The following is a 14,338-nucleotide window of genomic DNA, read 5'->3' as shown; positions in this document are numbered from 1 at the left end:
TAGCTTATGAAGGAAGAGATTGGCAAGAAAAGTAAAATTGTTGCTATGAATAACTCGTGTGTTTTCTCTATCATGAAGAAAACAGGAAAGAATAGGCTTTCTCAAAATCTCTTTAGAATCCTGTAACAGAAGACATATCAAGTGACATCCAAAGCCTTCAGAAGAGTGCATTGAAAATCTCTCTCTCTCTCTCTCTCTCTCTCTCTCTCTCTCTCTCTCTCTCTCTCTCTCTCTCTCTCTCTCTCTCTCTCTCTCTCTCTCTCTCTCAACATTCCAAAACCTCCTGTTGTCATATGAAAATAATTAGAAATGTGGATGATATTGTGATAATTTGAATCAGGTCGTTACAAAAAAGAATTTAAAATTTCAATTTTTCACACTGGCTTAGCTTACCTTTTTGAACTCTGCTTAAAGAAAATTCAATCTACTCTTTAGATCAAGGAAAGCTTCCAGGTGGAATTGAGCCAGTGTAGATTTATCTGTTCTGGGATCTGTGCTGAGGCATATAGCCATAGAGTCCTGCATCCAGCTGGTAGCCAGATGTCACAATTACTTTTTCTCTGGTCCAAGGGGAAGTTGCCTGTTACTCCTTTCGTATACTCTTTGATCAGCGTCAAGTCCAGGTTAGCCTAGTTCAGAACTGCTACCTAAAACCTCATCTAATAATAGTGGTTTTGCTGTGGACTTTGTCCTGCAATCAGGTAACACTATTTAGAGAAACAAAAGTATCCTGTTATTCTAAAAGTCATGTATTAGAATGACTGAATGTATGTCTCGCTGTTCAGTGTGTTAACTTAATTAAAGTACACATAACTTTACAGTTGCTGCAAGGTCTGCAGCAGCTGGTAAAATTTGATTCAAATGGTATGTTATGGATGTTCCCATAGGAAAAATGGATACTTTTGTGTTTTTTTTCTTTTCTTTTTCTTTTTTCTTTTTTCCTTTTTTAAGATGCTAATAAAACTGTGTGTTGATTTGATGCCTGTGCTGTCTTGGCTTATTAAGAGTTTTCACTATGTGTCAGTGGCTAATAACTGCTGAATGTTGTGTTGTGTCTGGCAAAGTTACAGCTTTGCCTTTTTTTTTTTTTTTTTTTTTTTTTTTTTTTTTTTTGCAAAAGCATCTGCAGAATCTGAAATGATTAGAGCTTGGTAAGTTACTATGCTAGCTGACTGTAGTATATGCACTAGCTGACTGTAGTATATGCACTTGTTCTTAATTAGTAATCATGTGGATCTGTATGGAGCTGGAAAAAAGCTGGTATGTTAATCCACTATCATAATCTAGTGCCTGCAAAATTAATATGTTTATCCTTTAAAACACTTGAATTTTTGCAGCCTGGAAGCCACTGATCTATCCTGGAGAGCTGAACTACTTCCAACTGTCAAGGTATGTACTGTACATACCTTGTAGCTGGAGAAGTGTTTGGTGGGGTAGCTGGGAATCACAGGAAAAGAATCAGTTCTAATCACAGCTTTGAGACGTGCAATTGTGCACTAGAGGGAAGGGGCACAAGAATGGACTTCGTCTGGGAAGTGGGCAAGGGGAAAATTAAGGGATATGTTCAGTAAACAACAACTTTTTTTTTTTTGTTAAGGTTGTAATACTGAAACTTCAGGATTATCCTTCTTTGTCCCACATTGTCATTTATGTACAACCCACAGTTGGCAATAAGGTAAAAAAAAGGAAAAAAAAGAAAAAAAAAGATGAAACATAAAAATTGCTTGCTCAGAGCATTATTCCTAACTTTCATATGCTATATTGGAAGGAAAAGGAAGTATATTAAGTATATGCTGAATTACTTTGACAAACTGTAGCCCTACCCTGCAGTATGATTTGAAGGTAATTTTGTTAATTTCTTTAAGCTCAGGAACACCTTCAGTTGATAAAACTACAAACAGAAGGCATAAATAGTACTTAAAGATACAGAGCAACAGTTCTCAAACCAGTGCACAGTTTTTGTTGGAGGTTCTGTTTTTATTCCTTGTTTTTCTTAATGTTGTGATTGCATTCCTGAATATGTAGCTTTTTGAACAGTCAGTTCTCTTATCCAGCATAGCAGAGAATACTGTGGATAAATGAAGACACCAAACATACGTTCTAGAGAGCATGCTACAGACAGCTCAGCAATGTCTGACACTGCAAATGATGTGGTAGACTGAGCTATGCAGAGTTTGCTCACACTGAGTCTAACAGATGAGTTGAGTAGCTTCGCACCGAGCCTCTCAGAAACCCAGTCACTTGCAGTGAATCTAAGCAGGCTTTGTATGTTCCCAGCTGGGTACATGCAAAAGCTTAAAAGTCTAGGTGGGTCTAACAGGCCTTTCTACAACGCAAATCCAGTGTTTCTGTATCTGCGGTATAAAAATCCACAATCAAAGAAATTGCTCACTGCAATTGCATTGATTTTAATATTATTTTACATGAATGCCTTCAGGTAGTTGTAACAAAGATGCCTTGCAGTCGAATTAGTAATGTACAGTGGAAGACAGATCATTTGTGAAACTTTACCAGCTGAGTTGCATTTCAGCATTAAATCTTGGAAGCTGCTTTTAGAAGGTAAACAAATGCTGGATTTATAATGGGAGGGGAAATAATTTTCAAGTGAACTACATACATATTAGAGATGGTTCAGCTTATATCTGTTGAATACTTTACTTTGCCCTGCTTTTGCATAATAAAACTTCAAGAGGCAAACTAAAGAGTTCTTGCTTAGAAAACTGTATCCAGGGTTTGGACATATCACTCTTCTTTGCAACACTCAAAAAAGAGATGGCATGAGAACCAGATTCTGGCCATTCTCAGCTGTTAAACAGCCTTTGTAACAGCCTTTTAAAGGCTGTTGCAAATGGGAGAAAGCCAAAGTAACCTGGGAGTTATGTTTAAGCTATCCAAACTTGTGCTGCTGTGTACAAGAACCAGTTACCAGCCTTCCCTATTAGTTGGGTGTGGAGAGATGGCTTTTCAGTATTTGCATGTTGTCTTCTGCCTGAGCCTGTGAAAAGAACTTGGCTAGAGCAAAGGCTGTGCTCAGTTTAGATGTGTATTTATTACTTCTGAATTGCAGTTTACTTTGGACTGTGAATTCTTCAAAGAGGATTCCAAAACAGTACAGCTTCCTGTAACGCATCTTTTTTCTTTTGGTAAGTATAGCATATTACTCATAGAAAACTGCTAGTACTAACATTTTGGATAATGAATTTGTCTCCAAATTCCAATGACTGGGGTTTTAATTTTACTAAAGTTAATACCGTTCCTCTTAACGGCAGGGGGGAAGAATTTTTTTTGTCTAATAAATGTAGAAGCATATAAATCTCCATGGAAAAAACAGTCTGAAGATGTCATGAGTTCTCAAATCATTTTATCTATTATCTAATATATGAAAATCACATATTCTTTACAGGGCTTTCTTCAAGGAAAATTCTATTAAATTCAACAGGCTTACTTTACAATGTACAGCTCCTGCACTTTGACCAAGTAAGACTACTACTTAATGTTTCAAGTTAATATAAGCACTATTTGGACAATATGAGCAGATACATATATGTATACATTTGTTTTGTTTTAGATATATCAAGCTTTCAAAATCTCTATAGAGAGCCATTGCCAGTTACTCAAAGGTAAATGTGTTCCCTAAAAGTATAAATTTATTTAAAAAAAAAAAAAAAAAGCATCTTGAAAATTCTCAAGAGTGAAACTTATGGAGGCAAACGTCCTATCATGCAATGTGGTTTAGGCAGTACTGTTATAATCTATGTTATACTGTTATAATCTACCGTTATAATCAACTGTCTCTGCTAAAATCTTTCACCTTCCACTTTTTGCTGAGAAGGATAGTTCAGAGCAAACACGGAAATAGTCCTCATATATTTGATGGTTTGCTTCCCAGCAAGGGAAGTGGCACTTTGAACAAGATTCTTGTCATGTTGAAAGTGTTTCTCAAGAATAGAACGTTGGCTATGATTTCTTTTTCTTTTTTTCTTTTTTTGCACTAAAAATAGGAGTCAAATTTGAATGTTGAGCTACATGAACTCAGATAGAATTGGATGTTAAGGGACTTTATTTAAAAAAAAAAAAAAAGTGATGGATTTATTAGCTTGATGTTACAGCTGTATAATGAAATACAAAAGTTTTCTCATGTCTGTCCCGAGTTTAAATATTGGTGTCTCACCGCCTTGCTCAGTAACAGAGTAACAGCATGCGTTTAAAAGAACCTCATTTTTGGTCAATGTCAAAGTAACTGTGAGCTCAGTAATTCTGTATAATGGTCTGTATGCCACCTTTCTTTAATCTGCATTTTTAAATTCTTATGGTGAACTTTTACCAGGCCAAACTTTATAGATAGAAGTATAAAAAGTAACACTATTAATCTGTATAGCTACACATGTGTGATTGGATGTAGTTTTAAGGAAATGGCACATAGCAAAGGTTTTGTCTATATACAGGGGGATGACTATTAAATTTGCTTCATTTAGTTTTTGCAGACACTTGCGTATCTTGTTCTTAATGATAAAATTTGAATTCTCTTCCTTTTCAGAAAGAAAACCTAGTGTTTACAGACTTCATATACCCTGGTCACATGAAGACTCAATAATTGTAGCTAAGTAAGGTTTTTAATAATTTTAATTTATTTCTTGATATCTCTTGGAAGAAGAGTTACATTCTTTCGTGGTAATATTTCTGAGGAGACTTGTTCACCAGTCTTAAGTGTTTGGCTTCTGCATCTTGCCCTCATTTATCCTTCTGCTCTTGTTGACAAAGAAGCTCTTTTGACTTTTCCTCAAACTAAATATATCTACTAATAGATATACTAATTGCTTGTTTAATAGTGCTTACTAAATTTCTGAAAATGGAAGTCAGATCTTTTGGTCTGAAATTTTCAGCACAATCTTTGAGGTCCTTTTGGTACATAATGGTAGGTTACATATCACTATATAGCACTTGATGATTTGTTACTCTTCAGTCATGTTTTAAAAACCTCTTCAGCTGAAGTTTAAATATCAGATAGTGTTTCAGGTATGTATTTAGTGTGAATACCTAAGCTTTTCTGCTCTGGCTTCATTATCAGTGTATGATTACTCTGCCTTGAGGAAATACTGTTTGCATAAAATAAATGTATATTCTTTATTTAACGTGTACCAAAAAATTGAACAGTGATACTTAGTAAGCTTTTGGACAACTAAATGTTTATGATCCTGTGCAGCACTTTTTCAAAAGTCCTTCAAAAAATCTCCTTACCAACATAAAAAACTTAGTGATTTTCAAGTTATGATGCAAAATCAGTTTGTAATGGAATTAATTTAAATATATTAGCTACCCTATTTTAATTTGCAATCTGATTGTATAAACTGTATACCAAAATTTTTACATGCTGTTGACTACCTGATATAAACACTGAACTTCAGAGGACCAAGGGAGTGTGAGGAAGGAGTAGTGTGTGGAAACCCACCTCATGAGCAGGGAAGAGAGGTTGATCTGGGTACTGACTTCTTCCCATAGCCCTGGGTTTGGATCACCTGGCAGCACTAAGCTGCTTCACCAGCATAGTCCTGACATCAGAGCAAATTGTATGCTTGAAATATGTGCCATTCATGAATCACAGTTGAATAATTCGATTTAACATCAGATAGTTGGAAAACTGTCTGTCTCTTTTTGTTTTAGAGGCCTTAAGGATATTTCCCTACTTTTTTCTCCTGTATTTTCTACTCTAACAACTTAATGTCTGCAGGAGACTAAATGGTATTCTTGAGAATCTGTCCTACCTATTTTCTTTACTCAGCTCATTTACAAGTTTTGTGAGGCAGTGTGTACACTAAAGCTAAATTTGCTGTCTATTTTCAGTAGTACCATGGCCCTTGCTAGTTCAGAAGTTCAGAGGACACTGAAATGAGAATGTAATGTGGTAATTGAATAGACAAGTTCAAAATATTAGTTGCTGTGACACTTGATATGGTAGTTCTGCTTTACATGTTCTTGTTGAAGATTATCATGCATTTGGCTTTTTTGATTATGAGTAAGAGTTACCAGTTAAGTTGTTATTTCAGAGTTCCATCTTTTACTGAGATTTCTGCAAAACTGCATATTGCGCAGCCTGAAAATGACAGCAGTGTTCCAGTGTTAAATATTTACTCTTCCTCAGACTGTCAGTATGAAGTGAGTAATACAGATTTATTTTATAGCTAGTTTGTATTTCTGTGTGATTTTTGGTTTTACCGCAGTCTTTGAAATTATGTAGGTAATTGAGCAAAACAAATACTAATCAAATGTAAAGGTGGGCTGTTTGCCCTTTTTTGAATGTAGTGCATGTTAGAAGTATTTTGCAGAAGCTGGGGCACTATTGAATGCTGGGCTCATTTTTAAGAAAAACTTTAATATAATTTGCTTTTTATAGGATCACTAATAAGCTGTTGTACATCTAAGTTTTGGGATTGCTGTATTCTAATACTTAAGCTGGCTTTTGAAAATAAGTGTTTTGTATTTATGCTTACCATTGTACAAAATAACTCAACAAATTATGTGTTATTTTTTGTTCATCAGGTAATTCTGAAGACATCACTTTTACAGATTCTTGGGCAAGTAAGAAAACATTCTAATACTAGGTTTTGTTTTTCTATCGGTAGTGCCTATGTGGTTTCTAATTCCTCTTTTCTCCCCCTCCCCTGCTATGGCACCTTAAATTCCTTCTACGTGCCAAGAGGAATGATACATTGAAGATGCGCTTTAATGATCAGTTAAAACCTTGTCACTTAACAAGGCATCCTATCCAGATAAATGTTAGGCCTCAGCTTTTAGAGAAGTAGAAAAGCACTCTAGCTATAGAGAGATAATATAAATGATTGTTCAGCATTTGGAATTATAGTTAACCTAGTATCTGTAAGGGGATGATAATGTAGGTCATCTTTACTTTGCCTGATGAGTCAGTCATGTGTTCAGACTTGAAAATTTTATTTGGTATGAAACAGTGGTTTGAAAAAAAAAAAAAAAAGTCTAAGCAGAACCATATATTCCTTTTTCTAGCAAATTTTCTTTGGTCATACATGAAGAATACATTTACACATTGGTATCAGTAAAAATAGACTAGCCATTTGCAATCTAATTCTAAAAACTGTTTAATTCCCAAGCACCTATGTGTAGTGCTGACAAGTTTCTTTATTTAAATGCATGCATTTATATCAAGTATTCTTAATTATGTTGACCTTTTAGAAGAGTTTCTATGCTACCTATATATAATTGGATATCACTTCATGACTAGGGGGCAGAAGGGATGGCAAGTGAAACATACATGAAATGACAACTCTGAAAATTCTTTGCCCACAAACATATGTAACTATATGTATGTATTGCTTGGAAAATGGCTTTTTGCTTTTGACGTTTTTATTTTACTAAAACACAATTAACATGATGCTGTATTCTTTTCACGTTTATCTCAACTGGAAAAAAAATTGTCCCAGTTATAACTTGGTCCTTGAACAAAACATATGTGGGTAGCCATTTATGAGAGATCTGAGTGTTTTCTGTATATAACTTGGTTATCAAATACTCATGAATCAAAATGGGAAATGGTTTGCATCCTTTAAAAAAGAGTTTTCCAATCACATTATAATGGTTATTTCATGATAATATTTTGTGTGTGTGTGTGTACATATATGCATATATATCAATCCTTATATTGTCTTCCAGATCATAAGGTTCCATGGCTGCTCTCTTCCTGTGTATGTTGCTTCTAATATTCTTCTTACCTATGGAGGCCAGTTAAGCACATTGATATCAACAGGTAACTTTCTAGACTTTTCTATTTTTTTCCCCATCACAATTGTTTTCCAACAGTAAATTAGATAAGTAATTTCTTTAAAGACTAGTTGTTGTGGTCATTTTTATGTTAAATATCACTGCACTTGTACAAATACTTGTATCTATACACTTCAACTTCAATTTTTGTTTTGTTGGTAGTTCTCCAAGGTTGTTTTCTAGCAATGTTAGACTTGCTGTTTTTCTCTGCTATCTCTTCCTTGTAAGTGATTGGTACGTTGCGCAGTATTGTAATATTAATAGAAGTTTGCATAAAAGCACATGTAAAAGTGTAAAAATATATTGTTAATATGCACAAAATACCTTAATCTTGCATGAAGATAAAATTTGCAGACTGGCTTTTTTAGACACATCTTGTGACAAAATGCATTTTTATTATTAAAATAACTTATTAAAGTCAGGTGGTATTTGTCACAAACTCAGTAATCTCACTAAAAGTTATTGTGTCAAGTTACTTGAGTATGAGTGATCTAGTGAATGTGGGCTTTGATGATGGAGTATGCTGACTTACGTTAGTGTTATAAGACGCAGTTATCTTGTTTTAAAGTCAACTTTTAAAGTTTTGTCTTAATTTACTTTCTGCTGTTAAGCTTCTTTGTTAAAGTTTATGACAAAGTGTTAATTATTAATGCTTTCTGTTCTTGATTCTAGGGCAGTGTTCAGAATTTTCCCTCGAACTAGTTAGAACCGCTAAACCCTACAAAATAGACCCTGCCATAAGCATTGTGGTGTTTCTGCTGGGGTAAGTTTGTGGAGGGGTTGGGGGGGTTTTGGTTTTTTGTTTGTTTTTTTTTTAAGCCTCTTCCAAAGCAGAAGTTTCAGGAAAACCATTGCTGGGGAAGAACAACACTTTATTTGTACTCACTGTGGTTTTTTGATACCTGGCTGTGATTTTGTTTGAAAGGCTTTAACAGGAAGAATAGTTCATGTGTATCTTACTGCAATGGCAATTGGAGGTGATAAGTAATACTGCTTTCATGTTTTTGGCAGGTTTAACTGGTTTAGAGAGATATGGGATTCACTGTCACTACCAGAGGTGGATGCTGCTGTACTGAGTAGTCAGGATGCATGGTTCCCCCTTGTGTCCCTGATTCTATTTCTTTTTGGGACAGGCATTGCATACTGGAGTGGTGTATTTTTCTCTTCATCTCTGAGACTCTTCTCTTCGTTATGGTTAACTCTAATAAGGTAAAACAACATTATAATGATGCTCTTTTAGATGATTGAAACACTGTCAAATTTTTCTATTTGTTTCAATGCAAATACTTGGGCAGATTAAATTTGGCAATGCAGTTTGTACCTTTGGTTTTGGATGTACCTTTTGGATGGTTTTAGCCATCTGGATTTGTCAATGTTAAGTACTAATGAAATATGTGGATTGCATCATGTTCCTCACTGCACATCTTCAAAAGGGAATGTAAATTCCTTTCGTGTTTCCTTCACCAACTATTTGAAGATTTTCAGTTTATTTTTCAAGAAATCTTATTGGGAAAAGAAAGCAACTGAACTATTTCCTTTTCATGCTAGGCAGCTCAAAAAATAAATATATATATTTAGAAAAGGGATTACAAGCATTGCACTGTAGTACTCATTGCTCAGTATCAGAAAATCTACATGATGGAATACAAACAGGTTTGTGCAACAAAAATTTCTTGGACACTAATTTCAGTCTTCAAGAATGATAAATTTTACAGATGATGTCTAAGAATGCTGGAATTTTATGTATTTACAAGTGAGTATTCAAATATGAAAGGAGGTTAAAAAAATAGGAAAGGAAGATTAAAAAATATTTTGAAAGAAAAGTAAATTAGTAAATTGGATAATGTGCTTAGCTATTTTAATTGTTTGACTGTTCTTAGGCTGATACAATCCTCAGCTAGTTTTGAGCCAACAGAAACTTTCTTTCCCTGGAAGGTTAGTTGTGTTACTCTACTCAGAAAATACTCACTACATGAACTCTTTTCTGTTTTCATTGCTAGCACTTCTGTTGTTATTCTACCAAATAATACGTGTTGTAAGCCATTTCTTCTCAGCCTTCTTGTTTATAAAATTACAGCGAATGCTAAGAAGCTTTGGTAATGATTTTAAGTGATTAAGTGGTTTTCTTTAAGTTTTGAAGTTGCTCTTAATATATTTTTGAGGATTTTTTTTAGCTTAATTATTCTCTTTTCATTAAAGCTTTTGATTACTAGAAAATCCTGAGAATGTCTTGGACAGAGGCAGGAAAATAATATTTTTGTGCAACCTGCCTGTAAGTCAACTAGTTCATTTTGGAATTCTGGTATCTTAATACAGGTTCTGATCTAGCCCTGAATTTCTTGAAAAAACATTTCTTTTCTATAAGTCATTCTAAAGTAGATAATGTTTACTTGGATTTTGATTGATATTCTGAATTGATCTGATAAGGTCAGGAGCACAAAGAATTTGTCACCAGCTGTTTATGGAATTGCTTGTTCCTGTCAACTAGCTGCCTTTTTGTGGTTATTTTCAATATTTGTTGTAAAGGCTTTTAAAATTACTTTTTCCAAATAACATTTTTTTCTGTTTTTAATATCCATTTTAACACTGGAATGTCCAGTGTATTTCCAAGAAGAAAAGACTTTTTAGTAGTTCTATTGCCTTTCCTCCCCACCCTGTTCCCCTTATTTTCACACCGTGTCAGCTCATCTTTGTGATGTCAGACTCATACTTGTCTTTTAGTCATATCAGCTGGAATCCAGAAACTTAAAATAAGCTTCCCTGTGTGTCTCAGAATATGAGTAAGCAGCAATTCCTATCTGTGAAGAATATGTGTCACAAAGTTCATCCCTTGGAGGCTTAGTGTGTTGCATGTCGCTGTGCTATCATTGAGCACTGCGGTGTATTAACATTTGCAGCAGGAGTCACTTTCATGATGTAACTCTGCAGTAATAATAATAATAAGACATTGGTTGTCTTGGAATGAACTTAATGACTGGTGTGGATCTAGAGTTAGCATTCTCTAATTCTTTATGTTCACCAAACTATCCTTTATGTTCCCCAAATAACGTAAAGTAGTGCATTAGTTACAGACATACCTTCTCAGAGGTGTAAGATTGTTTTGTTAGTTTGTCTGATGAGAAAGTCTATTACAAAGTAGCTTACCTAGCAGTTGGTATATATGTTACAGTTTGGGTAAGTACTTTTTCCAGTGGTTAATCAATATTTAGGAATGATTAATTGTTTTCAGTCATTCATGAAACAGAATTATTCTTTAAACTTCAGAGATTTGATTTTGTTACAAGAGTATAATATCAGTCTTGTCATTTTTTTTAGACCTTCTGTACTTCAAAAAGATAACAAGCTGATTACACCCGGAAGAGTGTGTGTGGTGGTGTCTCTTGCTTTGGTTAGCTGGACCACTTGTGGTGCATTTGTTATATTCATTATTTATCTTCGATATGTGTTTAAGGTACTGAAAGGCTAAATGTTTAGATCAATATATGAATACAAATTTTTGTTTGCTTTGAATTAACGCAATGTTAAAAGCAAAGATACAGGTCACCCTTTTTCATACTTAAAAGAAATATTATTACTCACAGACTTGAAATAGCTTTTTTTTGGTACTTATCAAAGACATTCACATTTCTGTAATTTTTAGAATTATTTTGTTGTTCTGATAGTATTTTTTCCAAAAAAAACTATGGTCCCATATGCCCACTATAATAGTTCATACAAGTATACATCCCTGGCTAGGGATGTTCTATAGAATACCTATTTTTTAAAGAGTCTTTACAAATCCTTATGGAGTAAAGAAAGAAGGTTGGATATGTGGATATATTGTAGAATTAGGGTAGTCTTATTGAATGCCTGATGTGATCCTTTGGCTAGTGCCACAAGGACCCACATTTAATCACCTACCATCCATTTTCCATGGCATTGGAGCAACTAACTTACCAGATTCGCCCTATGGTTATACAGCTGCTAGACTTAGCTGCAAGGGAAGCACTGGGGGCATGCAGCTGGGAGCAGGGGCACAAAGCAGAGCACCCCACTTGGGAGCAGTGTGCAGTGAGACTGAAATATGTACGTGGCAGCTGAAACCACAGCCTGAGGAACAGCGCTGCTCCTAAACACCTCGAAATCCCTAATGACGTAAGGTTACCCTGCGAAGGACAATTCCCTGCTGACACTACTCCTTCTGCAGCAAATTCTCTGGTATTGGACTATTCCTGTGTAGCCTGCTTCTGAGTTTCTGTGGAGGGAGAAGCCGAACTGAATTAGCAGAAGGGAGGAGGATGTAATGAGGAATATGCAGATTCTCTCCTGTGTACTGTCAAACACAGTGGAACAGGAGAAAGCTGCGCAGCTCAAGTTCTTTCTTTGTGCGTGGTAACTCTTCCTGAAGAGAGCACATGGGATGCTGCTCTTACAGAAGTGGGGGGAGCTCTTGCACTGCAGTGCCATTGGGACCCTGGAACCAGCTATCTATGAAATGGGACAAAAAACTAGCCCAAGAATTTTTTTCTTGTATGCTACAGCTTTCATGTGAAGAAACTATTAAAAAAGTCAAAATGTCTGTCTGTCTTGCAGGTTATTAAACTATACGTAAGTGTAAGAGCAGAACAAAACGTGCTTAATAGGGTAAGTTCGTTTCCTGCTTGCGTTCAGAATAAATGATCAAAAATTATGTGGCAAACCTATACATCAAGAATTGTTAACATCTTGCCTTTGTAGTATTAGATTGGGAAGAAAACTAAAAGATGCTGTGGTGACTGGATGGCTGTAAAATTGCTTGCTCTGTGTGTGGTGTGAAAGAAAAGCCAAGACTTGAGTAGCCTGTTCCATCATATGTGACTATTTGCATTCACTGTTTCACTGCAGCGTAAACTTAAGTGTGTTTAGGAAGAAAATTTAGTCTCTGAACACATACAGAACAATAAGTTTTTCTGTCTAAATTTTGGTATTTGTGCACATATGTATATCTAAAGAAATAAATTTAAATTCCAGATAATGATCTGTACTTTTAATCAGGAGGTGACAAATATGATTTATTAGATGGATATGGACTGAGACTGCAGTAAACTGTTAAAAAGGAGTGAAGAAGAAAAATTTCATTGGGTTTTATACTTTTTAAATTTTGTTTCTTTTTTCGGTTACTTTAACTTATAGGATCAAAAGTATATGCATGTACCTGTACATTTATGTAATAACTACCTGTTCTTTTTCACAAACTTACAGTTAAAAAGCTGTCTGCCAGGAAAAGTTGTTAAAAGTTTTCTTTGGGGGGGGGGCACCTAAGGGAAGGGTTTAATTTAAATCCTCTTGTTCATTTTTCATTTCCATATCACTGTTCTCTTTTACCTTTCTTTTCTTTTTTTTTCCCCCATCCTTGGAAGTTAGCATCTGCTTTCTCCTCATTAGTCTATTTTTGTTATTCCTACAACTTACATCTTACTCCCACTTGCATTACCTTCTGAATTTTTTTCGTGAATCATTATCTGTGATTTTCACCTGCATCTTTATTATTCTTTTTATTCTGTTCTTCCTCCTTCCAGGAACTCCATTTCCCATCACTACAATTGTGTCAGGGTATCTCCACTCTCCATTCTTTTCTTCCAAAGATATATAAACTATTAATGTAAGGGAAATTGCTTGGTTGAATCTAGATGCTTTAAAATTGAACTATCAAGCTTTTCTTTTGATAGCTTTTTGAAGGGTAAATTGCAGATTTTCTTCCTAAATCAGAGCTGGTATGATACAGTTTGGATAGTCTTTCCTGCCTCCTCCTCCTCCAACATGGACTCTTACAAGCCAGTGCATGTTTTCATGATTTGTGTCTTTTATTTTCAGGATTCAGAGCACTCAAAGGAAACTTCACAGAATGCCATTAAACACACAGTCAAAAAACGAAATTCAGTGGATGGTGCATCAGAAGCAACAGAGTCTCTCTGCAACAATAGAACAATTGCTGAAGATGTCAACAGTCTTAGGATACATGTTACAATCCTCAATTTATTCACATGGATTGTGCTGCTCAACTTGCCATCTTTAATTTACTGGTTAAAAAATCTCAGGTAACATCTTAAACTGCAATTAAGGGGAAAAAGAAAGAATGTGAACTTTTCTAAGGAGGTAGTCAAAGCTGCAAATGCTTGACTCTTCCTATTATTATTTACCTAAGTTTAGCATCAGTCTTCAGTTATTTACAACAATAGTTTTTCTATGTAATCTGTCTTGTTTAATGATATAAGTTGATGTTAAGTGAATCAATGATACGTTGAGGAAAGTGATGATTCATAAACAATTTAAAATCAGGCTGTGATGCTATATACACTTCATATCTGTTTGTATTGTTAGCATATGCTTGTTCCCAATCTGGATTTCATTTAATAGCATAATTTCTGTAGTAGGATGCAGCCATTTAAAAATAACACTCTTCTTAAGCCAATTCACTTTTTTGCAGGTACAATGTTAGACTTGATCCTGACCCATGTAGATCTACAGCTATTATCCTTGTATCAGTTTTAGAAATTCTCATGAATTCAAGTACTTCTGAAGTGAAATCAAG

The 14,338-nt window shown here is 34.9% G+C and overlaps 1 protein-coding gene across 2 annotated transcripts in view; it reads left to right on the top strand.

Annotated features, from left to right (window-relative positions):
• Positions 1-14,338, top strand: part of PGAP1 (post-GPI attachment to proteins inositol deacylase 1) — a 36,644-nt gene that overhangs the window by 16,316 nt on the left and 5,990 nt on the right. For both annotated transcript variants that reach the window (XM_026102194.2, XM_026102258.2), the window contains exons 12-26: positions 1,338-1,389; positions 1,598-1,675; positions 3,068-3,143; positions 3,404-3,477; positions 3,569-3,620; positions 4,538-4,604; positions 6,045-6,153; positions 6,538-6,576; positions 7,681-7,774; positions 8,461-8,551; positions 8,800-8,997; positions 11,104-11,239; positions 12,361-12,411; positions 13,621-13,844; positions 14,234-14,338. In XM_026102194.2, coding sequence (XP_025957979.2) covers positions 1,338-1,389; positions 1,598-1,675; positions 3,068-3,143; positions 3,404-3,477; positions 3,569-3,620; positions 4,538-4,604; positions 6,045-6,153; positions 6,538-6,576; positions 7,681-7,774; positions 8,461-8,551; positions 8,800-8,997; positions 11,104-11,239; positions 12,361-12,411; positions 13,621-13,844; positions 14,234-14,338 — 1,446 coding nt within the window. The remainder of the gene's footprint in view (positions 1-1,337; positions 1,390-1,597; positions 1,676-3,067; positions 3,144-3,403; positions 3,478-3,568; positions 3,621-4,537; positions 4,605-6,044; positions 6,154-6,537; positions 6,577-7,680; positions 7,775-8,460; positions 8,552-8,799; positions 8,998-11,103; positions 11,240-12,360; positions 12,412-13,620; positions 13,845-14,233) is intronic.

The sequence above is a fragment of the Dromaius novaehollandiae genome, chromosome 7 (genome assembly GCF_036370855.1).
Source record: "Dromaius novaehollandiae isolate bDroNov1 chromosome 7, bDroNov1.hap1, whole genome shotgun sequence".
NCBI lineage: Eukaryota > Metazoa > Chordata > Aves > Casuariiformes > Dromaiidae > Dromaius > Dromaius novaehollandiae.
The sequence above is the reverse complement of the archived record's forward strand: the minus strand, read 5'-3'. Positions and strand labels throughout refer to the sequence as shown.